The sequence below is a fragment of the Solea senegalensis genome, linkage group LG2, assembly GCF_019176455.1.
Source record: "Solea senegalensis isolate Sse05_10M linkage group LG2, IFAPA_SoseM_1, whole genome shotgun sequence".
NCBI lineage: Eukaryota > Metazoa > Chordata > Actinopteri > Pleuronectiformes > Soleidae > Solea > Solea senegalensis.
The window spans coordinates 18,862,793-18,886,359 of record NC_058022.1 but is presented as its reverse complement, the minus strand read 5'-3'; the positions used below and the strand labels follow the sequence as shown (position 1 = coordinate 18,886,359).

General features: G+C 39.9%; 1 protein-coding gene across 5 annotated transcripts in view; it reads right to left on the bottom strand.

Annotated features, from left to right (window-relative positions):
- Positions 1–854: 854 nt before the first annotated feature.
- The window catches only part of nalcn (sodium leak channel, non-selective), a 62,669-nt gene continuing 39,956 nt past the window's right edge, over positions 855–23,567 (bottom strand). For 4 of the 5 annotated variants that reach the window (XM_044016826.1, XM_044016827.1, XM_044016828.1 and 1 more), the window contains 29 exons: positions 17,560–17,696; positions 16,573–16,714; positions 16,251–16,324; positions 14,872–14,973; positions 14,368–14,437; positions 14,084–14,175; positions 13,788–13,910; positions 13,437–13,493; positions 12,825–12,945; positions 12,612–12,743; positions 11,610–11,777; positions 10,322–10,426; positions 9,727–9,833; positions 9,518–9,638; positions 9,336–9,434; positions 9,046–9,139; positions 7,178–7,284; positions 6,995–7,069; positions 5,957–6,076; positions 5,771–5,839; positions 5,529–5,677; positions 5,311–5,404; positions 4,941–5,073; positions 4,243–4,358; positions 3,296–3,453; positions 2,984–3,134; positions 2,726–2,875; positions 2,473–2,590; positions 855–1,682 (listed from right to left, as the gene is read on the bottom strand). In XM_044016826.1, the coding sequence (XP_043872761.1) occupies positions 1,540–1,682; positions 2,473–2,590; positions 2,726–2,875; positions 2,984–3,134; positions 3,296–3,453; positions 4,243–4,358; positions 4,941–5,073; positions 5,311–5,404; positions 5,529–5,677; positions 5,771–5,839; positions 5,957–6,076; positions 6,995–7,069; positions 7,178–7,284; positions 9,046–9,139; positions 9,336–9,434; positions 9,518–9,638; positions 9,727–9,833; positions 10,322–10,426; positions 11,610–11,777; positions 12,612–12,743; positions 12,825–12,945; positions 13,437–13,493; positions 13,788–13,910; positions 14,084–14,175; positions 14,368–14,437; positions 14,872–14,973; positions 16,251–16,324; positions 16,573–16,714; positions 17,560–17,696 (3,327 nt within the window). In that variant the 3' untranslated portion in view covers positions 855–1,539. The remainder of the gene's footprint in view (positions 1,683–2,472; positions 2,591–2,725; positions 2,876–2,983; positions 3,135–3,295; positions 3,454–4,242; positions 4,359–4,940; positions 5,074–5,310; positions 5,405–5,528; positions 5,678–5,770; positions 5,840–5,956; positions 6,077–6,994; positions 7,070–7,177; positions 7,285–9,045; positions 9,140–9,335; positions 9,435–9,517; positions 9,639–9,726; positions 9,834–10,321; positions 10,427–11,609; positions 11,778–12,611; positions 12,744–12,824; positions 12,946–13,436; positions 13,494–13,787; positions 13,911–14,083; positions 14,176–14,367; positions 14,438–14,871; positions 14,974–16,250; positions 16,325–16,572; positions 16,715–17,559; positions 17,697–23,567) is intronic. The other variant, XM_044016834.1, reaches the window with a different exon arrangement.

The window sequence follows — 23,567 nt, the reverse complement described above, 5'->3', positions numbered from 1 at the left end:
ATCACTCAAAACAGCATCTGTCCCCTCGAAAACACCCTGCATCAGTCAAATCCTTGGTTTCCCTTCACTCATACACGGTTAATTGCATTTCCAGCAGATTGAATTGAATCACTGGGTAAAAAACATCATGAACTTATCTGAGGCACTGTATGTTTTCTAAGGGAATAACGCAATAGCCCGAAAAAGACAGGACTCATTCAGTTCAGTCATTCAAGCGTGTGCACCATGTTGGACCGAATCCAGCAAGTAAAAGATAAAAGGAATAAAAAAATTCAGCAAGAAAATACTTTTTTTCCCCACATATTTAAGGATTTGAAATCTCTTTGTGTACTTTCTACAAAATTATGCTAATGTTTGTTATTATAAACATTCCAAAATAATAAAAAAAGGTTATAAGTATTTCAAAATGGTTTTTCTACCTGGATTGAATAGATAGAAAACCTTTACTGTCACAGAAATGATGGAATAAGCGGTGGGTTTCTCTAGTGCAATAAAACTGGATTCTAACACAGAAAACACAATACAAAACATAATGCTATACTAACATTAGTTAAGTCTTAAATATAAGTATAAAACATACAAATAAAGTGCTTTAGAAATAATAATGATAACATAGAGAGTGACATTTAACACACACAAGGAAAATGCCTCATGTCAGGAAGTCAAAACCGTCTCATGACCTCTGAAGTGACAAGTTTTCACAAGCAAAATAATAAAAATAATAATTATTCACCACATTTGTGCCAAATGCTCTCATCTATTAGATCAATTAGATTCTCTTAGTCTAAGTCACCTCTGAGAAATGTCTTTTACGGTGTGTAGTGATGTAATGTCAATGAAATGAAATCCAACAGTTATTTTGCTCATAAATACCTGAGCGAATCAGGCCTTTATTAGAATAATTTAATACTTCATAAATAAATTATAATCATTTATAAAATCTGTCATCATTTCCAACTCCACACAAATACATAAGATACTGTGTATTTACTTTTGTAATTACATTCACAGTCATAGATCTAAAAGTTATTTTACTTAGCTTGTTCGACCAACAAGAACAAGCGTCCTGCTTAAAGTATAAAGTTACAATAAGAAAATTGGAATTTAAGAAAATCAGTTCATACTGAAAAACAGAGGAGACGTTATCAGAGACATGGTCTAAAAAAACAGAGATGAAGCTTTGACCTGAAAGGACATCACAACGAACGGCAGCTGCATCAGCAACATTACAGGTGTCAGAACAATGAAAACACATAAGCAGCAGCTTCTTGGTTCTTGGTCCTTTCCTGTCATGTCCGCTGTAACCTGCATAGAAAACCTCAGCAGTCATAACGCTGGAAAATCAAAAGTAATACCTATCCCAGAGATTTGAAATCGTCGCCGCATGTCACAAGGGCAGCAGCAACAAATGTCTCACAGAAATCAGAAAGGACAGAGAAGGCCTTATTTTCACTGATGGGGGAGATAAGGGAAAATAAAAGCCAGCAGGACTTCCCGCTATTAAATAAAAAAACCTGCAGGATGTGGTGCAACACGTCTCTAAATGTCAATGAGGTCATCGCCACTCTCGTCGCTCTCCACAGTCAGCTGACGGGTCCACCACTTCTTCACCTCTGACCCCGAAGAAGCCTCATCCTTGACAGGGTTCATCTTGCACACTATGGACTTGACACTTGTGCGACCTGACACAACACACACACACACACACACACACACATAGAAGATTCTCATTACATGAAACATCTCAGTATTCTCAGAGTCAGTATTCTATGAAATACCGTGGCACAATCTTGCAGAAATCAAAACAGGCATTCAATTGATTCGTTGGTGTCACTAACTGCATACAAAACAAAACAATAAAGAATACTCCGGTGTGTAAATATTTAAATTTGGTACAATACTGATCACTACCTCAGAAATTATAATTATTATATCTAATACTCTGGTCATTCTACTGTGAAATTTAAAAAAAAAAAAACATTTTAAAATGTCTTAATTATATTGGTGTCTACAATTTCAGCTAGTGTGCATTTTCATATAAGCCCCTATTGGTTTCTATCACACCCTCACCAATACTTATATTACCCAATTTTGATCAACTTTTATTTATTTTGCTTCTGTTTATTACAATAGTAATACATTGTATTTATATAGCAATGTTAAAGGGTGCTCAAAGACTCTTTGTGTGTGTGTGAAAAAAACATATAGATATAATGTATACATTGTTGTCCTTATTTCTTTCTCAGCTCTGCATCAACGGGGCCTTGGTGTCTTTTCAGACTGTCAACAACAGCTTGTTTTTTACTTGGCGCGGTGACTTTATTTGAATTACAAGGTCACATATACAGTATGTGGCTTTTCCATATGTACATACCTATTTGAGGAGAAGCTTTGTTCCACTCTCGCTTTGACAGAATGCCCTCACAAAACTTCAAATCTTGCGACAGACTGTACACACATACGCATACACACCTGCAGGGAGCCGCCACTGTCCCAGCTTCCTCTGTGGTCTCCCCAGGTCTGAAGAGTCCTGTCTGTAGCCTCCTCTGTCTGACAATGTGGGGCTCAGTAACTGCTGGAGACCACTCATCTAAACAAAGAGGAGACATTCTTTGTTTCACCATTGCAAGCGCACACCTGCCGATTATATGATGTGCTTGCTACATATCAAGCTGTGACCATGTGCGAGTGTATGCGCAGCCATGGTGCGTGTGTGGGGCTTTACCTCAGGCTGTGACGGGTTGTCTGGGTTGTTAGTATTGTGGTCTTCACTTGGCACAGTGGTCTCTATACTGGGGGGGTGGAGGAAGTGGCTCAACTCCTGCTGCTGGCTCTCTCTCAAGCTGAGGATGATGCTACACGACTGCTGCTGCTTCTGTAAGTGCACACGGACATGAGTGGTCAGTGTGAAAACAATATGCACGTGAGTAAGGTTAAAAAAAAAAAAAGAAAGAAAAAAAGGGACGTGTGTCGAGGGACGAACCGCCCGGATGCGTTTGAGGCATTTCTTGAGCCACATGCGTATGGTCTGCTTGGCAACCTCTTCTTCAATGGTGTACTCCAGCTGTTCCCTGGCCAACAGCTCCTCCAGCTGGAGAGACTTTCTTATGTCTACTGAGCGATATGACAGCATGCTGGATGAACACGGAGCCCCACACACAAGAGAAGGAAAGATTTGTTACAAATCCAGCTTCAGACGACGTACACAATGCAATTCAAATGCTTCTAAATGTAGAATTTAGGATATCTTTAATGGGACTGACAGAGATGGTTGTTAAATACTCTTTCTCATCACCTGAGCACATCGTGGAAGGTCACGTCTCCTCCATTGTGAAGTCGCTCCATCTCGTAGCACATGTGTTTAAACAGCAGCTTGTCTTTGTCCAGGTCCACCTCCAGTCTGCCTCTGAGCAGACGGAGCAGGAACTTCACCCTGGATGTTGGAATCACGCCCTGGAGAGAAGAGTGGCAGCAGTCAGAAGGCTGAGAGATTTTAAAATCTTTAAAGTCGAGCTCAAACTGAAGATGACAGTCAGGATTAAATCTTTATGTTTTACAGCTCAGTTCTGAAGAGAAATATCAGCAGCTGTTTTTGTATTCTTGAGGCCGTTTTGGTGTCAAATCATTTCCAGACGTTTTCACAAAAAACTTGAAATTGAATCCTCTTACTGTCCCATTTGTCAGCCTAATGCTCCAAATATAAGAAAACAGCTTTTTCTCCACTAATGAATGGCATCTCATTATTTCCATGTAGAATCTGGCTGTCTTTTGCTACCACTAATAGTCAGTCAATCTTTATTCTACTTTTTTTTTTTTACAGTCATTAATTTTAAACTTGACAATATAAAACCATAACGTTGTTGTGTTTCAATGGAATAAGAGAGAGGTGAATATCGTTGGGTTGTGTCCGTACCAATAGTATACTGCCTTCATGTCTTATAGTACATTGGCCGCAGTTTGTTCTGCATGATATAATTGCCCATACTTGTAAAAGGAATAAAAAAAAAATCTGACTGCCACCATAGACAAATAGGAGGAGGTCTCCATTTTTAATCCATCACCCACTGTTCTAATTACTTCCTCTCCTATTATTCAATGCCAAACTCCATTCCCTTCAGCCCGTCTCATTAGCTTTTGTGCAGATTTTATTTTCTCTATATTATCCATCGCTCGTGGCCATATGATCATCATCATCTCCCCTCCGCTGTGTCCTCATCCTCTTTCCTATTGCTAATTTCTCACCTCCCGTTTGTCATCCACCATGTTCCAGATGATTTGGAAGTGCCTCAGGTCATTATAGCTCAGCAGCTGGTCCTCCTCGGTGGAGTAGAACAGGGAGAAGTTCTCCACAATGATGGCTGCAGTTATAGAAAGTGAGATTAATACTCACATATGGAAATCTACGTATATACCATACATTTTTTTTACTAAAGCTCATTGCTTCATGTGCATGGGATTTTACTTTATCACATAGACTCTGTAACAAGGAAAAGTCTGTGATGTCTGAGATTACAGAAACAATGCATAGATCACAGAGCAATATGTGGATTTAATCAAAAACAATCCTGAGACACAGCACTTTGTTGGTCTTAACTAAATTTTTTTCTCTGATGGGACACCTCGTTGTCTTTCTGGAGAGATGCCTTATCAACACGTGCACAATTGTGCTTTTCGAATTCTGCAGTTACACATGATATAAAGTATAAAATCAAAATACTTAGCACATAATAAAGACCCAGTTTCCACTGGTGCATCAAGCAATTATTTGTGTGCCAATATACACAATGCAACTGTTTTTTTTTTGCTTTCCTTTGTTGGGGTAGCACAGTGACTGAAACCTACATAATGTACATATCTGGCCCACACACCCATCACAAATGTCAACCTTTCTGTGTCTTTGTGCACAGATTGTTTTTATTCCCACAATGTGACACACTTACCTACAAGTAGGTTGAGCATGATGTAAGCGATTATGACATAGAAAGAGCAGAAGTAGATAAGAGCTCCAGCATAGTTGCCACAGTCAGTCTCCCAATAGCGATGCTTATCTGGGGTGCAGAACGGTGCCTGTACCTGAAAAACAAAAAATAAACAAATTATACTTTGGACACTTATACTTGTACACGTATACTTTGAGCATTAAAACAACCGAGAGTAACCACAGCAACTGATAATCGTGCTGTATGCAACACAAATCTATTTCACCTCCATTGTATCCGGGGAAGCAGAACAATGAGGACGAAATACAAAACGAATGATGTACAGTATTTTGTCTGTGGGAGTAAGTGCTGGACCTATCGCCCATCTTACCATGCAATCATGCATGATTTTATTCCAATCTTCCCCGGTCACAATTCGGAACAGCACGGTGATAGCCTTGCCCGCTGTGGAGAAGTTGGCATGCCTGTGGGGGAAATGCACATTTAGACAAACTCTCTACAAATGTGTTTCACTTTGGGCCATTTCACACAACCTGCAGAGCTCATCAACAAAAGCAAACAGCACCACACAGGAAGCGACGTCCATACCGGTTGATGTTCTCGCCATACTTGACAGTTCCAAACAGAACAACGCCAGCGAATGCGTAGCAGAGGAGGAGGAGGAACATGCCCACGATGATGAAGAAGCTCTTGTACATGCTGACCACCACAGTCAGCAGCAGCATTTTCAGTGTCACCTTCATATGTGAAACACACAAACGAACGCACATTCAGAATCACAATTCATAAGAAAAATGTGTTTGTTTTTTTTAAGCACAAAACATACTCACATGCTTCCCACATATTGTGAAGAATCTGAAGACAATCACACATGTACCCATCATGTAGGTATATGCATTCTGTTGGAAAAAATAATACAGATATTTTTGATATATTCTATTTGCCAAACATGGATATATATGTATATATATATATATGTACTTCCTCAATTAAAAAAATAAATAAAAAAATCTTACCAGAAGTGAAAAGTGCAGGACAATCCAGATGACACCCAGTGATGTGACCAGCAGGTCATAGCGATTCCGTCTGCTCTGCCAATAACCCGCTGGAGACATGGCTATCAGCTTCATGGTCACCTAACAACATCAACACAACATTAGATGTACTTCTGTCCTCAGAGAGATGTATAAATCAATCAGTATTACGTAGTCGAGTACATAGAGATGAGTTTTCTAGGCGATACATACTGGCTTTTGAAACAGTTTGGGGATGTTTTTATTAGATAATACTTAACTGACTATACTTTTAATACACTAAAGTAGGGCCAAACGTCTTCTCTGTTCCTTAAAAACACAATTAGAGCAAACACCTGACGGTGTCCATCAGAGGGACACAGGCTTGGAACACACTGCCCGCTCATGGGTAGCCCCTTTGTTTTTCTGTCTTGTGTATGGACTTTTGACCTTTGTGTGAATCGGGATTGACTTGTGTGGAATTTCTACATGTTTTGTCCAGCTGTCATGTTGTATTGTCTGTATATGTATATATCTTTGATTTTTTATGACACCTGCCTTGATGAAATGTAGCAAATGTGCTTACTCCAGCATATTTACGTCGATGCTTTTGCTGATATGTTGATCAATGTGCATTGTCCTAATCAAATAAAGAAATGAAATTCACACGGTAAAGATAGTCATTTTCACTGCCACAGAGGTTCGACAGAACCAGGTAATAGATTCTATCTGGAATGACTAATAAACTGTACGATCCTCAACCTTACTGCTTTCAGTGTAATGGATATGACACACACAGCCTTTAGTTTTCAGTGCTTTTAGGTTGAAGGCAAAAAAACAAAAGATAGTTAAAAGTAGATGGGCTTTCAAAGTAGTAAAGTACACAAAGTCACCTTTTTCAAATATCACTTTCAAAATGAAACCGCATTGACAGTTCTATTGCTATTTTTGGCAAAGGTTTGATCCAAGCAACGTGCTATTGTGAAATAATTAATTAATACTGTGACAAAGTGGGGTGAGTGAGGATGTGTACAGACTCACCTCCAGAACAAATATGAAGGTGAAGACTACCGACATGGTGGCGAGGGGAAATGTTACTTGATCATCAACATCCCACTGGAAATGAAATTAAAATGCATTACACTGTAGATAAATCAAAACAAGAGGCAGACATTCAGTAACTGAGTGGAAATGCATGTTCAAAGGTGATATATAGAGACTGACCTTGACTGACAGCAGCACTGACTGTGCCAACACCAGCACAGCGATACCCCGTTTGAAGAAGGGATGTTGAGTAATGTCATACATCTTGGCCCGGAAACCACCATTCTCTGTCAGGCAAATAACAAAAAAAAAAAAGATTTACTGGAGCCTGTGGAACAACTATTGGTTTGTTTCAGGCCGTTAACGTGGAACCAAAGTGTTTCATCTAATCAGTGATCAGCTTTGAATGATTGAGTTTTACATGCCAGTGGTGTAGTGCATCCAAGTGACCTGCAGATGGCAGTCACGGACCATTTACAGTAAGCGTTACAATGTTGTAGATTGGATGATCGACAACATTGGCGATCACATTATCTTCTCTATGGTACCAAAAAAACTAGTCCCTGATTAAAAAAAAAAACGACTTTATCTAATGTTGTTGGTCTTTACCAAAGCACACCCTGACTTTAACCAACTCTATGAAACTCTGCTTCGTTTTCCACTTCTGGTTTACCAAAGGGACTGTAACTCCAGTGCTGTTTGTTGTTAGCAGGATTAAACGAAACCTGCTGAACACATTTTCTCGGGGTTTGGCCCAAAGAAGAAACCATAACATTTTGGGACAGATTTTATTAAGGGAGATAAGGGATATAAGATTCCCTCCATCTATACATAGTCTACCGATATATCCTCCACATGAGGGGCACGGGGGTGCTGTGCCAATCTCAGCTGACCTAGTGCAATAGGTGGGGTACACCTTGAAACAACCATTCACTCTCACACTCTATTTTCTCCTATTATTTATCAATTAACATTGTGAAATAGATTACTTTTCAGCTTTGATGTGAATTTTTCAAAATATAGTGATTACGGTGAAAAAGCTATTAGAATAAGCTATATTGAAAGTGCTAATACATATGCACATTAGAACAGATCCAGATTTCAATGTTGGCACTGGTATTTTCTCTCAGAGCACTTTGTAGTTTGTGTTCACTTTATTTGTCAGAATTCTCATTAGAGGAAACTTTATTGTTGCTAGTGTCCTTTCTCGCAGCAGTGAGTTCGAAATCCACCAATGGAGATTTAACAACAGCGATCTCAGGCAACGTTATCACACCGTCCTCTGAGTCAGTTTTTGCAAGAACTTTTGAGTCTGACCAGTGAGCAAAGGCTGGCTCTGTGCTGTAACGATCTACTAGCAGTGAATGAGTGAGTGATGCCAGTGCTGTGGGCCTTTGGATGTGGATCAAAGTCAGGTTGATGCGTCTGGAGGCAGAGGCACTGCTGACTAAAACTGAAGCCATTGATTTTCTGTTAGCTCTCAGCCTCAACTCTGCCAAAAGGCGATTTCCCACACAGCCTCCAACCATTCACACGACTCTCATCTCAAAAGGAAGAGCAATAGTGTATGTGTGTGTGTAATACTCCTGCGTAAAATTGTAGTCCATGTTTAAGTAGACACTGTATAAAGCATTTATTGGGTTGCCAAACAGTAATTGTGAATTTATTGTCGATAAAGCGTGCAGCTTGCATCATTTGAGGTGTAAAATCGTTTCATAAATTCTGTAAAACAGGCATGATTCAGTGTCTGAGTCGTTCACATTATTCATCATCATATTCAGTTTTTTTTCCACTACTGCTGCAAGTCATCATTTGGGTGTCATGATGAATCCCTCAAAGCATCAAACGCTGTCTATTAAATATGGATTAATCACACCGGTGCTGCCTAATAATGCACAGGCGCACACAAACAGCACACAATCAATCAGCAGACTGGGGCAAAGACGTGGCTTCCATGATGTTGAGCGTGATGCTCTTTTCTCTGAAGTCAGTTTCAGGAAAATTTCCAGAGCATTTTGTTGTGTGTTTTAACTTTGGTATTTAAGTACCTGGACGTGGGGGCAGGTGGAGAGGTTGAGCAATTTTCAGTCGACTCTTCAGATCTTCCCATCTTCTTTGGTCCACTGTTAGCAGAGCAGTACCCTTGGAGTGGGAGAGACATTACATTAAAATCCAGGAAGTGGTGAATTTGCCAGGCTGGTGGTCTAAAAATCAATGTTATGTACTGTAACTTCTACAACACCATTGTAAATGTGTTACTGCCTTTTATGTTTCAGTAAAAATCACTCTTAAAACAAATATTAGGAAGCGTAATCGAGTGCACATATGAGCCTCCTACCTTGTTCTCATTGAAGTTTGCAATGACGACTCCAACAAATAGAGTGAGTCCAATCATGCATCCCAGAAACACGAAGACATGGATGTAGATGCCATGGATCTGTAACCATCAACATGCACTTAATAAAGGAGACAGAGACTCTTTCATGGAAAATGTTAGAAAGGTAAGATAAGGATCAGTACCGGTCCAACACGGTGAATAATAACATCTCGAACCTCCACCCAGCCTTTCAGTGAGAGCACTTCAAACAGTGCCAACATGGCATTTCCCACATTGTCAAAATTAAAATTACGAGGGTTTGCCCTAAGGAGGGACAGAAGAGATACGTAAGTGATGAGGCTACATGACAACAACCCTAAATCTAAGCAGACATAATAACAAGCCATCATACCACACTCTTGGTACCCAGAAGCCTGGTTTCTTCTCCCCAGGCCTCAGTTTCAGGTTTAGGTTTTTGGAAACACTGACATTTATTCTGAAGATGCCATGACAATCATCCTGTAACCACACACAGTGGGGAAGGGAAGTTATAAGTGAATATGTTCTGATTAATTTATATACATAATTTTTTAATGTAATTTATTTATATGTATATATACACACATATATATATATATTTATATATATATACATATATATGTGTATGTGTATATGTATATATGTATACAGTATATATATATATATATATATATATATACATACATACATATATACATATATATATATATATATATATATATATATATGTACATAGAGAGAGTACATGGAGAGAGAGAGAGATAGATAGAAATGAATCAAACTCCTTGTGGGTATACAATTAATGTGTAAGAGTAGAATCTAATATGAGCTGCAGTTAAGAAAGTAGAACAGGAAGCACTGGATTATTGATTTGACTGGGGAAACCCTGTCTACTTCTTGTGCCTCCCTGCAGGGAGCATGATGTGGGAGGAGGTGCTTTAGTGAGAAGATTATGTGTCATGCTGTACCCGTTTAAGAATATGGGGGTCGTTGCACTTTGCAAGCTTTCCGGCAAACAGTTGAACTCCAAAGCTTGCGAACACCAGCATTAGTGTGAGGAGCAGAATGGAAACCTGCAGAAGAATCCACCAAGAGTTAAAGACAGGTCAACATAAGACAATTCTACATAATCCATGAATAAAGAGGAAGCTTAACATGTCAGACAGCTGTGAGTGTTGGACCTCAGTTAGAAAACAACCAGGTCCCTGTGAGAATTAGTAGCTATTGCAAGTAACTGATATTAAAATGAAATCCTTGGTCGGAAACCAAAACATAGAAAAACTCCACTGGGAGTTCAGAGATTTTATCAGCAAAGCAAAATATTTGTGCACTTTTAAAGTGAAAGGGCTGAAATAATTACGCAATTAATCAATAACGATTCAATTACTAAATAATTGTCAGCTTTTTTGATAATCGATTACTCGGTTTGGGTGTTTTTAAAGAATTAAAACAAGTTCTCAGTTTTTTTCAATATTTTCTGGTTCTCCCTGCTCCTTATAACAAAGAAATCATTAAAACGGAATCTTTAGGTTTGTGGACAAAACAAGACGTTTGAGAACATCATCGTTTCCCGGTTTGACAAACACTGATCAACATTTTTCGATTACACGATTAATTAAGCAAATAATGGACTGATGAATCGGTGATGAATATATAAAGATGAATGGGTTTAATCAGAAAGAAGGCAGCTGTGAAGTAGCAGCATCACTGATTTATAAACATTCAGATTCTGACACTGTGTCACCATGTCCAATGTGAAGCTTCCTTAGAACGTGTTAAAGAGACAAGATGTGACAACTGAGGTAGGGCAGAATTAATTGATTAATGCAGTTATTACTGTGCCACACTGCAAAAACTAGCTTCTCCAATAATGATAACCTGGCGCCACCTACAGTATGCCTAGAATATAATAATGACAAGAGCAGACAGTGAAGTGAAACATGAACAAATAACAACCTGCCAAATGAGCGAAATACGTGCAACGCTTTATCTTATTTTCACTCAGATTTCAGTGGTTTTCTCATTAAATGGTAAAAACTAAACCCATAATTGAGGGGCATATTTGAGGGGCATATTTCCATTTATGTTTAAAACGGCTGTATTTCATTTTGTTTCTGCTTCTGGGCCTAAGTAAATATAACAAGAGTCGTTAACACTATCTCACTAGTTGACCTAAATAAGTATCACTCAATAATAAGTTGTGTGCGAGACAGATCAAGCTTGTATAACATATTTCAAATGGAAACTTGCACTAACCAGAAAAATCTCCTTGAAGCCTTTGAGAACCTCCCGCACCACTTTCCTCATCTGTGGTACGAGTTTGAAGATCCTGAGTGGACGCAAGCAGCGCAGCATCATCAGCAGCTGAGCCCCAGACTCTGGAGGGACGTCAGTCGGCAGCCAGCACAGAAAAATCAGACTCACCTACAGGAGACACAACAGGACAGCAATATATAGTTAATAGAAGAGAAATCCAAAGATAACAAGCAGCAAATGTGGTAATACTTTAGTCTTTCCTACTTCAGTCTCTATATTCCCAGAGGTTTTTCTGAAATCTAATACAATTTGGAAAAAATGATGATGGCGCCACCAAATAAAGTTATGTAATCGTTGATGACTATTATAAGATATATTTGTGTCCTGAGCAGGTCCAGGTGCAATTATTATTTAGCTGCTATAACAAAGGTGCAGCCGCTGTGAGACACCGAACGATACAGGTATTTTTCAAAGAAGAAAACAAAGAAGTCATCATTTTACTGTAAAAACTGAACGTTCCATTTTAAGATCAGAATGCCTATTTCCGCTTTAAATGCACAGTATGTCATTTCTGAGACTCGCAAACTAAACAAATCAGAAAGATTTAGAAAGCTCTAGTTTCATGTTTTCGGGACACGACATAGGATTATGGGAATTGTTTGTCTTGTTTGGCTCTCCTGTGCGGCGGCGCTTTACGCTGTGGCATGAACACACAGCAATCAGCAATGAGCGGTGAAAAAAATAAAAACAGTAGTACTGAATGTTTCCTTTCTCACTCTGGCGTTGCAGAGAGGGTTTGCTCGGAAAGCTATAGCAGAGATCGTTAAAGATAATTACTTTGGATTTAAATAGTGTTGGAAATGTTTTGGCAAATGCAAGTTAATAACTCAACATAATAATTATTATATCTTTAAATGAGGTGAAAGAGATACTGTCAGATACTGCATTTAACTCTTCTAAGATTGAAATAAAATAGCCTTTAGATTTCGTGATATTTCTCACAAGATAGATAAAAATGTCCATGACTCCGCCGAAGTCCCTGATGACAGCCGTGGGGGTGAAGAACAGACCATCGGCCATGATCTTCAGGTTGAGCTCGATGCTCATAAAGATGACAAACACGTACTCCCCAATCTGCAACAGACATAATGGTTTTAACAGCATCTGTGCCTTTATGTCATCCGGCCGCCTGTGCGTGCGGTGATCCATTTATACCTGCAATGTGGGGACGTGCATGACCCTGGTGAAGGGTGACTCAAACATCATGGAGATGCAGGAGCAGATGGTTACTACAATCATCACCCAGTCCAAATAGGTGACCAAGCCCAGAAGGTCACTAGAAGGACACACACACACACACACACACACACACACACACACACAGAACAATGTTATACAAAGAGCTTTTTACAGTTTACACTGTGCAGGTCAGGAGGGCTACTTATTTTGCAAAGTGGGAAATATCTAACACCAAGAGACAGAGATGAGACCACAGATATGTGTGGAGAGATATCAGATAAAGTGAGAATGAATAAGCATGTCAGTGCGTATGTGAGAGAAGTCCAATCATTTCTGCCGCAGGATGTCAGTAAACAAAAAACAAGAACTGACAGTCTTTGATACACAGCACTGCCTCTCACTTTGGTTAGCAGAATCTGTGCTTGGCTGAGTTACTATTGGGTTTCATAATGAGGGGAATCTATTTCACAGCCCTTCATTTCATGATTTTCACTGAAGCAATCACAACAGGCAGGTAATGAGACAGAAGAATTCTACCGCTGGCGAACAATCAGATGAGTAAAGGAATCAATAATTCATCTCACTTACTATAGTTGATGGTATTTGGTGTTCTTCACTGCTCCTGTTATGGGGTCAGTTTTGGATCTAGATGTAAATTTACAAGAATAACACAATTTGTCAGCATTTTGACAGACACCACACTTTTTATGAATATGTCCTATCAGCGATATCCCTTTCAAGATAAGAAACAAAATAAATATACAGTTTCATCATGAATCATAGACAGATGGGTAAACATCAGTTGTTACAGTGGCACGTCGCACATTGCTAACAAAAGGCTAAAGTTCACAATGTTTATTTCATGACCACTCGTGCCCAAATCAAGTTCACACACACGTGGAATCCGAAGTTTCATATTTGTTTAAATGTGCTACTGACGCGTTGAAGCGGGCTCGAACAATCATCTTGCAAAAGTTCCTGAAGCGATGTTCCCGGCCCACAATGAAGAGAGGCTTATCAAAGTAAGGATGGTTTTCTCTCAGCTCCTCTTCCTGAACTTTCCTGAAGAGCCACACAAGCAAATATATGGAAAAAAACATCAGTTAGTGCATGAAACAGCAAAGGCTTCAAATCAGGATAAGGTGGATGAGCACTTTCCACACATACATGTGAAATTTCCGTATATAAATCACAATAAAGTGAAGATTTTTCTGTCAAGTTTTGTGAATGAACACCTTTTCATCTCTGCTTGTTCTTTCTTTTCTTGGATCATCTTGATCTCGCTGTCCTCCCTCTGGGCATTTCTGTAGCGGACAGTGCTGGAATGCTGTATAACAGAAGAGATGATGCTTAGTTCAGCACTTCGGTTTCCAAAATTTCTTTCAGCGCTTTATGTTTGGTCACATTTCTGAAAGAAATGTGAGATGAGGGTTGAATGAACGATTTCCAAACAGCTTTTCTGAATAAAAGCATAAAAGCAAATATATATGTGTGTGGGTGTGTGCATGTACGCGCTCACATCCTGAGTGAGAGTCTCCAGCGACTTCCCTCGGCTGATCCTTTGACTCGTAGAGCCATGTCTCAATGATCTGCAGATAAATAAAGACAGAAGTGGGAAAATGCTTTGAGGAATCAAATACAATTTCAATCTCACGCTGAAGCCATTCTAGATACTCTTCAATAGCAAAGATGACCTCATCATCACTCTGATAATGGCCATGACGCAAGTGAAACAGATCTGAGTCCAGGTTGGGTGAGTAAGGTGAATGGGGCAACAGTTTAAAGCCACATGTGGTTCTTTCTGCCACTGTTAAGTTCTTGTTCATGTCTCGTTTCACTCTCATCCAATGTTTTTCAAAGGACGTCACTTGCAAAGACATTTCGACAAATATTTGAGTTTTTATGGACAGTTTTAACAGGCTTTATACTTTAGAGCTTTCCCAAACTAGTATCCTACTACACATGTACAACACAGTCCACTAGAAGGGGGAAACATTTGTGTACATGTGTGACGCTGACATACCTGCGTTCTTGCCGTATGTGATGCTGGACACTGAGTATGGATCGTTCTTTGGCTGGCTGACCCTCAAAAGATCCACTTAGCATGCGCTGTCTGGTACAAGCCCTGGAAAATACAAACACAAAATTGATGTTTTCTCTTTTCTTTCTACCAATAATGATATGCTCATTAATCTGGTCGGAACAACCAAAAACATGCAATATGGGGATTAGGTAAATTGGACACTCTAAATTGACCATAGGTGTGAGTATGAGAGTGGGTGGTTGTTCTATCGCCCTATGTCAGTTGAGATTGGCGCAGCTCCCTAAAGTGGTAGATGATGGATGGATGGATATGATAATTAAAATGTATCAGCATGTAAGGCCATTAGCTGGCAAGGAAAACAAAGCGTTACCTGATCCATAATGCTGTCTTTTGTCAATTTGGACTCATAAGCTACGTATATATATGGCATTATTTTAAATGTCTCGTCTGGCATACAGCAGAGTCAGTGTGCATGTTTGCCTTTGCTGATGTGGATGTAATCCTAATTGTGTCTATGTGCAGAGGACGACAGGCCAGGCAGATTGTGTTAGGACCACGGAAATGCTGTCTGTCTTTCAGACTGACGGACTGACTGCAGCGAGCCAGTTTGGACACGGTGGCGGGATTTAGTGCCAGCACTGCCATGCTGAACAGCAAATTATCCATTTACTACATCATGAGAGTAAATGAGTCTGAAGTAGGACTGCGTGTGTGTTTTTGTGCGAGAAAGAAAGACGCATTAACAACACCGGAGTGCTGTTACAGCAAAACCACATCTAATATGCATACACAATATTAGTTTCACCCACACAAAGACTGGGATGTATTTTATGACTGTGGATAATGCATACTAAACACATCTAGCTGCAGACTCCAAGGAAGGTGCTGATACAAAATCTAATGATTAATAACAAAACAACAGAGAAACACCCAACTGACAGTAGAGGAAAGTAGATTTAAGTTGTGCATCATGACAATTACACATGCAGATTAAAAAGTGAATGTTTTTCAGACATCTAAGATGACTGTCGTTTCACCAGCATTTCATACTTTTCATTGTGGAGATATAAATGAAAATAATTATGAAATCTGTGGCCTTCTGGCCTTTCTGTGTGGAGTTTGCACGCTGTCCCAGTGTGTGTGAGTTTTCTCTATGGGTTGGTCCTGCGATGGACTGGCGACCTGTCAAGGGTTTACCACAGATGGGATTGTGGAGGATATAGCGGTAGATAATGAATGGATGAATTAATTAATTCATAAATATGAACTTTGCTAAGTGAACATAACTCATTTTAACCTGGAAAACACCTAACCTACATCTCTTCATACAAGGCTGGGAAGGTGAACATGAGTCTCACCGCAGGATTTTATTGATAGTTGTCTCTTTTTCCAGGAGGTTGCGAGCTCGGATACTAAATATTGACCTGCGAAGCTGAGAGAGAGAGAGAGAGAGCATGGAGAGAGTACATTAGCTGAGAGTTTTTTAAATGTAGGACATCCAATTAGACACCATACAGACAATCGTAAACTTGAAGTATACTATACGTGTATATTGCTACCGTGTTTCTTAAGGCTATGGTCTATCTATTATAAGCTGTGTAGATGGAGTTATTATTTTTATATTGTCTTTATGGGTAAAGGTGAGTGAGTAAATGAGTAAAAGAACATGTGCACGAGAACCTTTTGGTCGATATACTTGTTGTCTTCAATGGCTGAGCGTTTGGAGTGGTCACAGGAGGAGGATGATGCAGAGGGAAGACGCCGGAACAAACAGCTGGTGTCCTGCTGCTGTCGATCAATGAACTGCTTCATAAAACTCTCCCTAGAGTACGCAACAACCAACACATGCAAATGTGATCAATTTTAACACTTGGTTACCAAGTGAAGAAATCAATGTGCTTAGAGATACAATAACAAACACAAGGCTACAGTATATCTTAAAACCATAACAGAGCAAATTCAGCTGTCTTTGTGCTCGCTGCAGCAGGTGGGCTGCACATGGAGGATCTCTGAGAGTGTATAAGGAATCCAGCTGTGCACCAACAAGCAACTAAACAGACAACCGTGGCTCAGGAGGGAGAGCGAGTTGTAAGGTGTCCTTGGCAAGACACTAAACCAATCAAGTGCCATCAAGTGTGTGAATGATGTGTGATGCATAAAAAGGAGATTTGCATGGGTTGAATGAACTGCATTGTGATAAGACTAGAACACGAGTCAACAAATGTAGTGTATGTAAATGGTAAAACTGATATGCCGGAAAAGAGTTCAACACTTTTGCAAAAAATGTAATAAGACCATAAACTATATAGGGAAATGTATAGTTACACAATTGACATCATGTTCTTCTGAAGAGGAATTTAGTGATTGAGATTATTAACTCATCAGGAAAATGTTTACAGATGCTATAAATCAAGTGAGAAGTAGACTATGTTTCCCTTAGACGACCATTCAAACAGAGTTCCTTTTGCAACCGGTGGAGTCGTCCCCTGGGGGCTACTTGCTTCTTCTGTCTTACTCCCTATATAAATTTGTGTATACGGTCTGTGCATACGACTCTTAACAAGTCAGCCTGTTTGATGAACAGTTTTGATAATACAACATTTTAAGCAATCAAATAAGATGCAGACATTTAGGTTCATAAATATAAGACTGCCTGTGTGACTGTACCTGATTCTGGGCACAGTGAAATCAGAGGGGAGCTTGGAGATCTTCACCATCTGAGGCCGGTTGGGGAACTTTTCAAAGATCCTGAGTCGTAAAGGGAGCTTCTCTTTGGTGTCAGCATTGGCTTCGCTTTGCTTGAGCTAACAGAGATTAGAGAGGAAACAGTTCATGCTCAGGACAGGAGATCAAAAGAAGCTAATGGGAAAAGGGGTAAAACCAGCCAGTTGATGAGAATGAAGAGGAAGGAACTAAATTGGATGCTAAAGGATAGAAGGAAAAGGTTAACCTGAGTTTCAGTTGTAGAAAGGTTTGGGATTTTGAGAACTGCATGGATTTACCCTTAAAGATAAGATTAAGCTCAGTATTTCCAGAGAAAACTATACAATTCAAAGGTTTTACCACAGTGTTCTAAGTGCAGCTTTATGGTTCTGCCTGATGGTGGCAGCAACACTCTTACCTACACACACACACACACACACCACTTCGAGTACAGACAACCACATTTAGGATGAATTCCCACTTACTTTTAGAAAAGAATGGAGAAAGCAACAAAAGAGAAAAAGGCAGATTACTTTGGAGTTGTTAATGGACAAATGAGAAGGTAGTGGCAGTTAGAGTAATGTACATGTGTGCAGGCTTAAGCACTGTGGCACAGGCTGGTGGAATAAAAAGATGACAAAGGAAAGAAACCAATTATTTCCATTTAATTACATATGTGCAGGGGCTGATTGAAATTCCCTTGCAGGTATTCTCTGTCTGGGTGCCTGGAGATAACCTCAGATGCATTGCAGATTAGGCCTGGAAGTGAAGTTCATTCTGTGCAGTGGTGAATGCCATCTTATTATTCAGAGCAGACAGAGTCAGTAAAATATACTGACTGGGCTTGGTGAATGCTTCTCTGTCAGTCAGGATGACATTTGGCTGTCTGTCTACCTATGAAAACATCCCCATTGCATTTGCGTGCCTTGGTATTTCTACTGATGTTGTTTCTATTGGTCGGATTGAGAGTGATTGTGCAACTACCACAGCATCTCATTTTAACAGCCAGGGAAGGAGAAACCTGACAAAAGAGGGACATAAAATCTGTCCATCCTCTTTCTTTTTCTAGCTAACTCAAGTGTGGGAGTTTCTTTTTGCCCTGAGTGGGTTGAGTGGTGAGTGGCATACTGTGAAGACGGAATTATGCACCAGCATTTGCTTGCCGAAGCTTTCTGTCTATATTCTGATTCCCAGGATAGGAAGAGGCAAAACAAGGGACTGAAATAAAAACAAGAGAGAAGCCAACAGAAGTACATGTATGCGAAAATAATTATGACACAAACTTAAGAGATGGAAAAGTGGGCTTTTCATTCTTTATGTGAGCAGCCACATGGAACAGAAAACAAAAATTGTGCTTCTTTCTTATGCTGCAGTTCTCTGGGTGAAACTTGTAGAAAGTGCTGCAGTCATCTCAAATAATACCTACACTGGATACTGGAGTAAAAACACACACAAACAAAACATCACAAACAAGCACACACATATATAGTGCAGAATTAATATGGACCCTACTGTTCCCAAAGGTCCTAATCAATTGGGCCAACTCAGCGAGATGTACAATTTAGCTAAGGCTCTAGTCTACACCCTTATCTGCAGCGGCATCCTATTACAGACAAACTTTCTCTGCTGTTGTGCTTGGTTGCTTTCTGTGTTCAGAGATTGTGTTCTTCTCCATTGACATGTGGACTCCCCTTGTCAGGAGATAAGCAAAAGAAAAGAAAATTATTTAAATTCACACTGGAAAAACAAACGTGAGGTCACTACAATGTGATGCCGTATTGGGGAGGTCCCACTCATATTAACCTAACCTACATCTCTTCATACATCTACATCTCTTCGTATATTCATTGTCCATGACAATGAATATACTGTATATAGCTGACCTACTGTATGCAAGGAAATGTATTCACTGTACTACCATAACATATAGTTTCCTTAATTACTGACAAAATCCACGTTTGCTCCATAAAAGGTTCACCAGGTAAGTTTGTACACCAATAATTCACTATAGATCACTACTAACTGTACATAATCAGTCACTGGGCCTTTGGTCAGGTCAATGTGTAGGATCAATAAAGTACACATGGTGCTCAGGAACCATCCGATTGACTCCTGATAACTAATTGTAAGTGTTACTGTTTAACAGAAGACAAATTGCTTCACCAGTACCAAAGTGCACACATGACAGTATTGTGCATTATGTGTATACGCATCCATGTAATTAAATGCAGTCAGTGTAGTTTTATCACTACTTGGTTGAGTCTTACTGCTCGCTCTCATCAGCATCTGTTTTCAGTGAGAGAGCTCGAGAAGCCCATTGTACGACATCCGCCCACCAGCAAACAACAGTAGCTGGTGAACATAAGGAAGCATTTTGCAGCCAAATACTGAATTTCTCTCACAATAAGGTAGACAAAAATGGCTGAAAGAAGAGGAAACACTGAATTTCATTGCCATGAGAACGCAAACTCAAATCCATATCTTAATACTGCTATCTGTGTGAATACAAATGTGCTTGGCAACAGTGTTTGCCATCTTTTATTAAGTGACAGCTCACATGTCAGTGTCATATTTACAGCTTTCATCTGCTGCCCCAAAGTGGCTAAAACATAATTTCACAGTGCATTGAATTTAAGCAGTTAAAACAAAACAAACCAAATCAAAGCAAACTTGTGTTATTAGCTGGAGGTTCCAACCATGCTATTATTGCAGCAAGTGGAAATGAGTAATCGCGATATGTTATTGACAAATAAAATCAAAATAAAATCCAACACGCTGGCTGAACACTCTGATGTTTCACAGGGGGTTTGCCTTAGAAGTTATAGCTGTCATAAACGGAAGTGTACAAATGGATTTGCACATTTGCTGTCGTTAAGACAAGACACGAAGGTAACTGGTAATCACTAAGCTACGGCTGTGTAAAACAGGAGAGTCGGAGGAGAGTGGAGTCAAGTGTGTGTGTGTGTGCGCTGTACATGTGCACCTGTTTTGGCGCTCATTAAATTCAGTCAAAGTCCTGATAAAGCAGATGACATCATTAAAAAGCGACCACAATTAAATGGTCCGTGTCCTTCAATATAAATACAGATTTCTACAGATTTAAGTAGAAATGTTACATATTATAGTATATCTTTAGGAGGGATATTCAGTAATCTGGATGCTGTCTGACTAAAAGTACTCATTACACAGCAGAATGCCCCTGTCAGAGGTTCTTGAGGACATTAGTAACTGTAACTGCCTGCTTTACTTTTCACTTATCTCCCAGGAGGTGTCAGCGAAGCAGCCACAGAGGAAATTGAAATTGCTGTGGACTAATCAATTCAGCTGCACTTGGGGCCCCCTTTAAGCTCGGAGTCCCAAGCTACTGCCTGCTATGCCTACACTGTTGCCATGCCCCGACAGAAAAAATATATAAACTTAGCACAAAAAGGAAGGAAATTTGTTTTTGGTCGAATATTCCTTTGTTGTAACAATGCTTCTTGGCAATGAATCTTATACCGTTGGAAAGCCTGATTAATTCCCTTTTAACTGGTGCAACACATGTAAGGTAAATGCATTTGTGGGTGGAGGCAGTGTGACGGTGTGGGGCAGCATCTCCCTCACTGGAAAAACAAAGCTTGTCATCATTGGAGGCAATCTCAATGCAGAGAGATATCGATATGAAATTCTGCAACCAGTGACTATCCCATATCTCCACAGTCTGGGACCAAACTCTATGCTCCAAGATGACAACGCTCGCCCCCACAGAGCAGGGTTTATCAGAGACTACCTCCAGAATTTGAGAGTAGAAAGGATGCCTGCAGTCCTGACCTCAACCCCTAGACACTAGGGGGATCCGCTTGGGTGTGCTGTGAGTGACCAACACAACCACAATGGCTGACATGCGATTAATACTGGTTTTAGAATGGGATGCCATCCCACAGGGGTATGTGACCAAGCTGGTGACCAGCATGGGGAGGAAGTGCCAGGCTGTTGTGGCTGTGTATGGTTCTTCCACATACTACGTAGGCTGCTGCTGTTTGTTGAATGAATACATTGTTAAATTACCAATATGACTTATAAGCTTCAGACTTCAATCATCCAATCCAACAAAAGACACCAAACAAGAGTCAATGGCAGAATAAGCTGTTCGGCATTGACAGAGAGGGTTTGGCAAGTTTTTCATGGGTGCAACCCACATACTCATTTGCATTTACAAATGTGACACCATTTAAAAGGGAAATAAACAGGCTTTCCAACAGCATAAGATATAAGACATATATATATATATATATATATGCATTTATTTTATATATGTAACATATATAAACAAACTATGTATTACCCCAGTTATTCTTGATGTCATTAAAACATCTGTGCAAAGATTTGTTTTGACTAGAGAAATAAAGATGATGTGTAGTATATTCCACCTGTACATCTGCAGGTATGTGCATAGAGAATAATATCTCTGTCTCCCAGTGTCTCAGTCAGTGGTTGATAAATCAAAAATGACTGCGTCGCTTGCCACAGGTGAGATTAAGTCCATGGTGGTGTAGCTGTGGTGCTGAGACTAATGTGCTTTGCCTTGAGACTCATTCAGGTGACCCGCAACTGCTTCCACCTCCATTCCAGCCAATTTCAGGCTCGGCTGAGCTAAAGGGAGCTTTCCGGCTGGGATTTCCACAGCTTTACTGACCAAGGCAGAGAGGAAGAATAAAACCTAATACTCACCGTTAGCTTTAGAACAGTAGTAGTTCAGACAGAGGGGTCAATAGTTTGATACAGCATTTAGTGAAAATCCTTTTAAAAAGTGTTAAAAATGGAAAAAAAGGTCTTGTTCTGCAAGATGGATGAAGGAGATCCGTACATTATGATTGGTATTCTTAGGTCTGCAAAACACATAACATACAGAATATCCAAGTTGCCGAGACAACTTTATGCTTACATCTCTTTCACCAACTAACTCTCCATATCAGCTAAAAGTAAATAACCAATTTTTTGGCCTCTTTTTCATGTTTATTCAAGTATTTTAAGTGGAACAAAAAATCACAAGCGCTTGATCCTTCCTTAAGGTATGTGAAAACTCCACAGTGCAATCCTCTAAACTCCCTGATCAGCTCTGTGAAAGTGCCTCAGAGGCACACAAACACAGAGTAGCCTGTGGAACAATAGGGAACTGATGAACAGCCGCCTACAAAACTGCTGCCCACACACACTCTGTGCCTGTGAGGATGGAAGCACAGTCATCTACAATTTACCATTCAGAGATCAGCCATTGACCAGCAGCAGCTGTATAAGATATCCTACAATAGTATCGGTACAACACAACCATACTTTTTACATATTCCACCATTCAGCATGCTTGTTACTCATCTTCACAGCAGTGCTAGAGTGGGTATAGTTTGCATGGCTCTCTCTCTCTGTTTTTGAATGGGTTTCAAAATTCATAGCTACGATTAATGCCAAGATGAATTTACTTTAAAAAGGCACACAAATCTCAAAATGTACGGTCACTACCATACATTACAGACTACCCAAATCTCATTCCACATTATATTAAGTGTTGGTTGGTTTCCCCTGGCCTTCAGCCAGTCCAGCTGTAATACCCAGGGGTGAAAGAACTGAGAGCGAGTTAGCAGGGTCACCCTCTGCTCTCATTAGCTGGGTAATGAGCCGTGCTGAGGAGCTGCTGTAAAACCACACAGCCCATAAACCTCCAATAGCTGCCTCCAACGCCGAAAACAAATGCAAAGTACTATTAATACCATTAGCTCAATATCCAAAACCACATAGCGTCCAACTGTGTGCCTTTGGGTACCATTCTGGTGTTGATGAGGAACCTGGCAGCCTCGCATCGTGTAAATACAACATCCCTGGCTAAGAATCTTTGTTCCATTACCAATCTCTTCTCTCTTCCAGCTTTTGCTGAATTCCCTGTGATGTGGCTGCCTTTACAACACTCTAGCAACAAAGGCAGATACAGGGATCTTTCA